Genomic DNA, 10,564 nt, shown 5'->3' on the forward strand with positions numbered 1-10,564 from the left:
TATACATTAAGTTTCAGGGTGTATTTTTTGTTATTTCTGGACTTGGTATTCTGGACTGTTGTCCTGAGTAGGAATTCTGAGCTGGTGACTTTTATAAAAGCACAAGGCGCGTAATACAAAAAAGAAGAGTTCCAGGACAAAAGAGAAGCTGGACTCCTCATGCTCAACCCAAATGAGGACTCTGGCTTTGCATCACTCAGAGAAAAATTACATTTACGAATAAGAAATGAAGCAATACACACTAGACAGTACACATAAACAATTCAGTAACTAACTGACATATGAAGTGGAGATGTTAAACCCATGAAACAAGTAGTGAAGAACCAACCTCTTTTTTATTTATTTCCAACATGCATTAAAGTTGTGATCAATTAAGTTTAAACAAGTTTTCAAAACTTTTTTTTGCCTTAAAGCCTTCTATTTATACTTTTCTAAAGACAGCACAGCTTTTCTTGCAGGGTTTGCAGTGATGCCAGGAGCATGTAGATGTCATCTTACATCTCAACAGCTAGGAGGAGAAGAAGTTATAAAAAAAAAAAAAACAACTTTCAATGCAATAACGCCTTGTACAAGCATGTTAATAGAAGTTGACAGCGCACTGAACGATGGGGGGATCCACCAGCCTGTTGTTGACATCTCTACAACATCAGACCACCCACACAGTTTCAGTTTTGTACATCATACTGACAGCTTTCGGTTGACTGACATCTTTTTAGATAAATACACATTTTGCATTCTGTTTCAGTGATGTTGGGTCCTTGCTATTGATCAAAAGAGAATTCATCACATGCATTTCTTTGAAGATCTTTAATTTTAGGTTTTGTGCACAAATATTTTTAAAAAGAAAAACAGTCCATTTTAATAAACACGAAAATCGTATTAATATCATTGACAAGTCTAGAGCAGGGATAGGGAACCCTGGTCCTCGAGAGCCACCTTCCTGCATGTTTTCCAATATACCTTGCTCTGGCATGGTCTTCTTGGCTGGACACACCTGAACCAGGTAATCAGTCATGAGTAGGGACTCATGGCGATTGAGGGTGGGATTAATTTAGAGTTAGAGCAGCCAACTTCTAGTCAGAAGATTGCAGGTTTGGTTCCCATCTTGTTCATGTGTGTGTCTAACTGTCCTTGGGCAAGACACTGAACCCTACATTTCTCCTGGTGGTTATATGTCATTCCAGAGAGTCGGTGTGGCTTTTGAGCGGCCTGTGGTACTATGGAAATGGTCTTTGCAGCACGGCAGATACAAGAGATAATCATTGATATGATATTTATTGACCTATCCAAGGCGTTTCATTCCTTCAATAGACACAGGCCGTGGCAAGTTCACAAGCAGATTAGATGTCTCTTCACAACGGTATGCGTGGACACATCATCTATGGTGCCGAAATGTCTACAGCCTTTGACATGACAAATGCCACAAAGCAAAGTTGCATCCTTGCACTGCTACTATTGTCCATCTTCTTTACCATGATGCCGTCGGTAGCTTTCAAAGATTGTGCTGTAGGAATTCCAATTTGATGGCAGTATGTTCAATCTTTGCCACCTTCAAGCTAGGACAAAGACATCTACAGCTGTGATTCGTGATCTCCTGTATGCTGATGACTGTGCGCTTATAGTGCACACTCAGGAAGATGGTCAGAACCTCTTCAGCCGTTTCAGTAATGCAGTAAGTCTGACCATCAGAGTTTGCAAGATATCTGGCACTGAGGAATTTCTAATGACCCTGCAACTTCATTGGACTAGCCACGTGATTTGCATGGACGACAAAAGGTTCCTCAAAGCGATCTTCTACACCTACGGAGAACGTTCTCGTGGTGGACATATGAAACACTCAAGATCAACTTGAAATGATCCAGTATAGCTGGATGGTGTCGAAGCATTGGCACCAGATAGGACACTCTTCAAGAGTGCTGTTTTGCTCTTTAAAGATAACCGTGTGTCATCACTTGAAAACAAGCAAGCACAACGAAAAGCCGAGGGCAGCAAATCGACTGTCAGCTTTCCATGTGATATCTGCAGTCGAGTCGGTCTGTCAAGGATCGGCCTCTATGCACATCGACACACCCATTTCCACAAAAAACAATTGTGACCTGAGATCCATCGTGTCGACGACTCACTCAGCCACTATAGGTTGGCACCAGTGTTTGCCAATGAAGCTGCCATTAGTGCATGAATGGGACTGTGACTGTACTGTACTGCACCTTGGGGCTTCTAAGAAGGTAGTAAGGTAATATGTAAGTATTCGCCCATTATCATTCTTCATGAATCTTAAAATACATTCTATACTATGGCCAATACTATATAAATACAACTTGGTGACAGACTCACATTTGCTGCTTTTGGTGGACACTAACAAAATTGCATTTCAAATGGAGGTGTAAAAAAGCCCGTTTCCTATCAACGCTTCCATCTCACCTGTTTCAGAATCTGAGCTGCCATGTGGTGACTGCAGTCAAAAATGATGCGAAACTCTCGTCCTCTCTTCATTTCTTTAAGGAGGGGCCTTGTATCCTCCGTGTCGAGAGGAAGCTGGCGGATCTTTAGTCGAATGTTGTACCTGGATGGTGCCATAATCAGCTCCTGTAGTCTTATAAGACCTGAGAACAAAAGAAAAAGTGAGGGTACCTGTGTGTGTGCTCAGTAGGGAACAAAGTGTAGAACATGGTCTGCTCACCTGTACTATCATCATATACAACAGTGGCTGTTTTCCATTTGAGATACTGCACCAGGTCCAGGATGGCATAGCTTAACGATGAGTAATCAGGGTATAAATTGGCATAAAAGGTGTCCCTGTTATCCATGGGATGGTGCTTCCACCGCACCTGAATGTGCGGCACTTCCAGGGCGTTGCAGATGGACTGCACAGCGTTTGATGAGGAGCTGTGCGAAGGCCCAAATATTGCAACAACTCCTAAGGAGAGCTGGTCGCAAGCTAGAGGGGAGGATAAGACAAGAGCTCGAGGGATGAGTGAGTGGCATGCTCTGAAACCAGAGAAAGCAGGAACTCAAGATGCACACTGTACCTTAAAAACAGGCCCTGTCCAAATAAGTAAAAAAAAAATGTTTCATTTGAAAATTAGTCTATGAATAAATGAAAAATTTGCAGTTGAGGTGAGAAAACGGTCTTACAAGAATTCCTATTTTAAGAAAAAATTCCTAAGATAATTTTCCATATTGAAAAACTTAATCGACAAGATTGTTTATTGAACAAGAAATAAAATAACACACTTTTTCTTTAAATACGCTTTTTTATGGGCCTGACCTCCATGTAAAATTACTGAATTGAAACTGTAATCTGAGGACTGAAGACAAAATAAGGAAATAAATGAAAAAAGCAAAAGCTTAAAATACTAAACAGCAGTTGTTACAACTAAAAATCTTTTTCATTTCGTAACAGTTTAAAGTATTTTATAATTACTATTATTATTCAAGTTTCAAATTTGCATTTTTTTTCAAGTTTTCAATATTTCTTTCAAGTAAAAAAAAATCTATTTAACACTTTCAATATTTCTTTTAAGTTTACAATGTGTACTTTCAAGCTTAAAACTGTTTTTAACATTTTCTTTATTTTTATTTTAATTTCCAATTTTTCGTTTTTTTTCATTCACTAATAAAAAATATGACTTTAAAAGACCCCATGCAGTTACTCAACCCTTAGTGCAGGGGTCTGCAACCTTTAACACACACAAAAAAAAAACAATTCGGTCCAGTTTCTTACTAACCAAAACCTCACAAGTCTCACTTAACCTTTTAGAAAATTACATTTTATACATATGTACGTGGCCAAAAATATGTTTAATTATAAGATTGAGCTTTTCATATATTTAAAATAATTGAATTCTAAAAGTGTTATATTTTTTCTATAAATAACAACTTAATTTATTTGCTTTTGACAGCAGCCCAAAAAAGTTCTTTTCAAAATAAAGTACATCTTGTGTCATATAAGTTCCTCTTTACTTGAAATAAAAAAAAAAACTGCAAGAAAACCAAGTCAAACATGCCAACTTCTTATATTATGATGATGTTGTTGTGTAGTATATTAGAATATGTGCTTAACCAACTATTTTTTTATTTATTTCAATTGTTAGCATTCATTTGTTACAGCCAAGAGCCAAAATGAAGGAATAAAAAAGGATCCAGATCCCCTGGTTGCAGACCCCTGCCTTACGCTAGGTTCACACTGGATGCGGAAGCGGTGTGCGGAGTGCGTGCGGCATCTGCTCTTTCCTGCAATTCATACAAGAAGCGCATTTTTCTTTTTGTTTTTGCCATGATGGGTAAATAAGTAAACTAAAAATATCTGTTTAGATATAAAAACATGATCGCATTTGTCAATCGCGGCAGTGACGTGCAGTCAGGAGAGGCAGAGCCTCACCATCAAAAAAATATATTAAAATATGCATAAAATACACAAAATTAATATACTTTTTAAAATTAAAATTCATTCATTCATTCATTCATTCATTCATCTTCCAGACCGCTCCGTCCCTTTCGGGGTCGCGGGGGTGCCGGAGCCTATCCCGGCTACTGATGGGCGAAGGCGGGGTACACCCTGGACAGGTCGCCAGTCTGTCGCAGGGTCTTACCTTTTTCTGTTTGGGTTTTCAATGTTTCTTCAGTTAAAAAGCAGCAAATTTCCAAGTTTCCTGTTCAAATACACTAAACAGTGCTGGTGAGGCAGCTGTAGTCCTGGCCTCACCAGTGCCGCACACACTGACTGTAATTGCAGCTAACAATGCACTGTATTGTTTGGGTCTTTCTATCATCCTAAAAGAAGCTTTATTTTAAAATGACCTCATTTGCTTATCTCTTACCTTCTCTCTGATTATACTAATGCCAGGTTGTGACTAATTTAGTCTTTTTATCCACTAAAAATAAACTGAAGTCACCGTCCGCACCGCAGTACGCATGCCAGGAGGCAGAGAGCGCTGTTGAGCCCAGAGAATGTATGTAACACCACAGCTAAAGAATAATGGAATTAGCAGCAGCAAGTCAAGTGCAGCCATCCAGTTACTCCTTAATGTTTTTTAGCCTCAATTTCTAAATTAAGGATTTCGTTTTTAAACCCCTAAAGTCAATAATTTGTTTAGACACGTCACTGGCAGTGATCTTCACTGAGACAGAGACTTTTAACACTAAAGAAAACTTCTACAAACAGGTTACTCATCTTGTTTCTTCAGAAGAAGCTGCACACAGACTTCATTAGTAAAAGTAAGTCAATAGTAACAATCTTGGTGATTTTTTTTCTATGATACAATTTTTAAACAGAAGAAAAATACTGAATTTAAATTACAAGCAACACATTTTAAATGTTTTCAATCAGATGTAGTCAGCTGCTCTGTAAAGTTCATGTCTTTAAATCTGAATGATGACGTCAGTGCCTCACCAGTCATGAACCTCACCGCACGTCACTGAATCGCTGTGTTTTATTGTGAAAAATTGGTTTTATTTTGAAAATGAACTGTATTTTCTCATGTATCTTGATGTAACTTCCAGCAAGAATTGATGCGGATCGCTCGTGGCTCGCTCACAAAATCTGTTGTACGACGCAAACTGTCCGCGGAAGACCGCGGCGTTCTGCTCCTGGTATGAACCACGTCGCTGCCAAATGGAAGTGGCCTCCGTTCCGCACCACTTTGTGGTGCTTCTGCGTCCAGTGTGAACCAGACGTTAGTGGTTAATGTACATATCAATAAAATAGATCAATCCACTGTAATTGTACACTGATGCATTGTATTTGTGAAATACTGCAAAGTACTGCAAAAATAAATTCCCAGAACCTTTTTGTATACATTAAAATGTAAGCTGCAGTATAACAACTACAGTATTTTACTGTTTTGTTACAGTGGTCCTATGCTTATCCACACTGCCTTAAAGAAATCCTTCACTGAACGCAAACAAAAACACTCACCTTTTCTTGATGCTTCAAAGCTGTCATAGATATTAATCCTCTGTATGTCATATGTTAATGTTGTGTTTGGCAACAAAGTTCTGTTTCTGTTTATATTGTTGACAGCAAATTTAAAGGCAAGCTCCTCCGCGCTAACAAGAGAAACAGGTCCATCCGTTTGTTCGAATATTCCACCTGAAAGACAAAGCAGGAGACACACACATGGACCATCAGAACACATCTTCAGTGTAATTACAGAAAAGAAAATGACGGTTTTGAATAATGGAGAAAAAAAAAATCCTGATGGGCATTTGCTCTTAAGGCTGGAAGCAAGGCAGCATTACACAAGGTTTTACATCTGTTCAGCAAAACATGCAGCAAGCCTTTCCATTTTTAGAGAATACTCAAGCAAAGAAAAAAAAAAAAACAATATTAGCTTTGAAGTCTGAAGCCATAATGGATTTAAGGAGCGTGCATCTTTGTGTGTTTTTATGCTTGTCTGTCTCCACAATTGTGACAGCAGGATATCTCAGGCTCTTGTCTCTCCATTAAGATACCCTTTCATTTCACCTGCACACCGCTGTGGTAGAGCAGATAACTGAACTCAGCCACTTTTCTTTTACTTGAAATTCAAAGGAAAGTATTCTTTCATTTTTCAGATAGCATAGCCTACTCCTTAAAACTTGCAAAACATGTCGACATGAACATCAAAGTAAAATTCTGTCTTCAGATGGGGTTGTGTGCGTTTGAGCATCGGTCCATCCCCACATCCTGCAGAGCACAGTGAACATGGGCGGGTTTGCTCCCAAAATTTGGAGTTTTTCTTCTTTTTTTTAAGTGATACAAATTGATCTTAGAGTTTTTTTTTGTTTTTGATTCTATATTTTTAGTGTGGAAAATAATGGCAGGGGAAATAAACCTCCACTCATTGTAAAATAAACTTATTACGTAAAAATGTGATCAATCAGAATAACAAACTAAATTACCAACAAATTATGATTTTGTAGCATCAAAATTAGAGTTTTAAATATTAAGGTTTAGGTTAGATAAACACACACACTTAAGATTATAAATCATTCAGGTTTTTTTTCAAGAGGAAAACGTGTACATAATACATTTTTGACCTCTTTGTACCTGATTTCTACATGAGCAGACATCAAATCATTGATTATATGACCACAGTAGTCAATTCTGCTGTCAAACCCCTAATTGTAAAGAGATGATAATAAATAAAAAAAGTCACATAAAAAAAAAAAATAATAAAATCTGGCCTTAAGAGGTTATAAATTAACAATGACTGACTGTCCTTTCAATTCTCCATCCAGACTTTAATTACAAATATGTGATATTTTAAGAAGATGTGGAAATAATTTCTATGTATTACAAAGTCAACAACTTTTGTTAAAGTGCTGTTTGTTGGAGCTGATTTACCCTCAAAAATAGACAAATAAACATCAGCTGCTTGGTGCACACTAGTTTCTGCATTGTCACTTGTATTGCTGAAAGTCTATTCTGTAACATCCATTAGCTGAAAATGAGCAACGAAGAGAAAGTTTCTTATGCTTGTGTTAAAAATGAAATTAGATTTATTTTGATTAGATAAGCTTGAACTCATTTCACACACATCGCAGCTCACCACTGCTTCAGCACTCAAACATGCCTCGCCCCCAAATTCACAGATAATCAGTAAAATAATAAAAGTAACACCAACTGTCAAACATAGGAGAGCAAAGCCCCCCACATGCAAACGGTTCAGACAGCTTCTCAAAAGGCGTTCGCAAAAACATCATTTTACAAACTCTACTCTCAACAACATATCTGTTTTTTTCTGAAGCCAAAAATTTCTCTAAAATCTTCTGTCACTTTTGGTGCCACTAAATAAATAAACACCAAAAAAAATTGCTGTCATCAGAAGATACAAATGTCTGTGCTCAAGTTAAACTTTGAACACAGACGCTTGTCAAGACAGATTTCAAAACACTTTCCCCTCTCCCAGATCAAAGACTGCTAAATAAAATGCAAAAATGCTTTCTTTGTTATTTCTACAGTTTTGCTCCATTTTGCTTCTCTTCTGTCTGGAATTAGATCGGTCTTGAAATTGACAATTGTTTTCAGTTTTATCCAGAAAAGATGCAGATGCATTTTATTTAATGGTTAAAAGAAGATCATTTAGAAAAAGTCAAAGGGTTGTTTATTGTCTGACTCAGTTTGGTTTGTAAAATCTTGTTGGAATAATTGAAGAAAGATAACTTTGTTTTACTATGCCAGCATTCAATGGGGTCCCATTGACAGAATCTTCAAGATTGCCTGCTGCCGCCTGACTTTTTTTGGAAAATTATTGGTTTGGTCATGAATGTAGACACCAGCAGTGATATGAACGACTGCCGTCCAGAGACATTTACACATCGTCCAATCAGAGCTACCGCTTAGCCATTGCCCAATTTTGAAATGTCGTCCTCCTCATCTGTCGCAGGACTACCACTGCACGACTTTGAAAGTGTCCAGGTGGCCACTGACCGATGTCAACTTTTTAGAGAAAAATTGTCTGGATCTCCGTGTGACCACCTGCCGAATTCACTGAAAAACTTGCACTTAGCTGTGGTGGCGTTTAGGGACATGTGACCGTAGCCGAACTGCAAATCTATTCTATGCTGATGACATTTTCAAACCTGAATATCTCCCAACTATTGCAAACAACTTAAGTTACTTAAGTTAAGACACTTAAGGCTTTTCGATCGCTGCTTTTATAAGGACACAAGTTATGGGAATAAACATCTGATCAGAATAAAAATATGTCATGTAAACACGCCAATCGGAATACTCTGACCCGATCAGACTCACTCGGATCAAAAGTTTCTTCCAGTCGAGATAGGTGGGTTATACCAATTGTTTATCCGATTGTGATGCATGTAAACAATTTATTAAGATAGTGGGTAATTACTATGTTGGATTTTACGTCATGCGTAGACGGTGTGGCGCTCCAGAGGAGGCTTTGGACCAACAGGACCAATCAGCAGCGTTGAAGCGGCCATGAGCTGAACCCCCATAAAAATAGAAGTTTGATGTTTTAATAAAATAATTGATAAATACAATACGTCCTCAGACAAAACAAGAAACTAAAATCTCCTTCCTGGAAGGTATTTGACTCTCATTTAAAGACAATAAAGTGCCCAATCTACACAAGGATGACTGATGGTTTGAACGAGGAGTCGAGGAAGCATCTCTGTTGAAATGGAGAAACTTTCTCTCAATTGAGGCGGGAATCTGAGATATTTTCTGTCTCGTATGTTACAATCCTGTTTGACATCTATACTCCCAAGACTTAAGTCCCATTCACACCCACTATACATGGAGGAGAAAAACACAAATGAGTGCTTCCACCCCTTAGCCACTCCAAGACCAATCAGCACAAAAATAACCTGAAATCCCCATCAACAATAACAACTAGAGAAGGAACTCCGATCAGAAGTGAAACGTCTTCTCGATCAACCTTTAAAGTCACTTTGCCCAAAAAACAGAATCCTGTGATAACATGACCTGGATGACTAAAACTTCACAGACAGAACGCTCCTTATCTGACGAAGACAAAAAAAATTCCTCTTATTTTTTACCTGCCTGCATAAATGACAAAATGGATTCACAAGTACAAAAAAGTAAAATGGGTTTTATTTTGGAACCTCTAGCAAACTTTATAAAGAAGAAAGACTTTCAACATCAATCTAAGAGCTCAGCAAATATTTGTAATTAGTAATAACAACTTATAAAGAACTACAGTATTCATTTGCCTTCATTAAGGTCAGTTTTATTATAATTTACCTTCAGGAGAAAAACTGTATCAAACCGCATCTATTCAAAGGTGAAAACTGCTGATGACCAATCCAAACACTTCTGCCAAAAGACAGAAAGGTGGAACTTTAAGTTTTCACATTTTATGCTAACCTTACACCAAAGGTGTCAAACTCAATCGCAGTAGGGGCCAAAATCCAAAACACACCTTAGGCCACGGGCCGAACAGGATAAACATTGATTGAACACACTAAAATTACATTTTTAAAACTTTAAAACCATAATTATTTAACATTATCATGAACAACATATACAGCATTACCTGCAATAATGCGAATGTGAATGCTGTAAGCTGAATTTGGCAGCTGAAGATGCTAGTGCTAATAGCTGAAAACGCTGAAGCTGATAGAAAACTAAAAAAAATTAGCTAAATGTAACAATTGGTCTATAAAACTAAAGAAAAAAAATAGTTTAGTCAAAATAGCTAGCATGTAGCTGATAAAATAGTTAAGCTTCAAAATATCGTAAAAAACTGAAAAAAGCCAAAATTAGCCAAAACAGCTAGCATGTAAATATTAGCTATGCTCCAAAACTGCCTAAAAACTTTTTTTTAAAAAGTATAAATCAGCCAAAACAGCTAGCATGTAACTGACATATTAGCAAAACTCTTAAACAGCCTAAAAAAACAAACAAACAAAAAAACAAGACAAAACACCTAAATTAGCAAAAACACTTAGCATGTAGCTGAAATATTAGCTAAACTCCAAAATAGCCTAAACATTTTTAGTAAATGCTAAAATAGTCCAAAAAGCTAGGAGAAAGCCACATTTGAAAACTTTAAAACTGTAACTTTTTAACATAATTATGAATAATAAAAAGGCA

The 10,564-nt window shown here is 37.3% G+C and overlaps 1 protein-coding gene across 2 annotated transcripts in view; it reads right to left on the reverse strand.

The window, feature by feature from the left end:
* Positions 1 to 10,564, reverse strand: part of LOC112143435 (glutamate receptor ionotropic, kainate 3) — a 138,367-nt gene that overhangs the window by 60,147 nt on the left and 67,656 nt on the right. The window contains exons 2-4 of one of the 2 annotated variants that reach the window (XM_024267392.2): positions 5,918 to 6,091; positions 2,681 to 2,938; positions 2,422 to 2,603 (exon numbers count right to left, since the gene is read on the reverse strand). In XM_024267392.2, the coding sequence (XP_024123160.1) occupies positions 2,422 to 2,603; positions 2,681 to 2,938; positions 5,918 to 6,091 (614 nt within the window). Of the gene's footprint in view, positions 1 to 2,421; positions 2,604 to 2,680; positions 3,403 to 5,917; positions 6,092 to 10,564 lie in introns of those variants that run through there. The other variant, XM_036215707.1, reaches the window with a different exon arrangement.

The sequence above is a fragment of the Oryzias melastigma genome, linkage group LG16 (assembly GCF_002922805.2).
Source record: "Oryzias melastigma strain HK-1 linkage group LG16, ASM292280v2, whole genome shotgun sequence".
Lineage (NCBI taxonomy): Eukaryota > Metazoa > Chordata > Actinopteri > Beloniformes > Adrianichthyidae > Oryzias > Oryzias melastigma.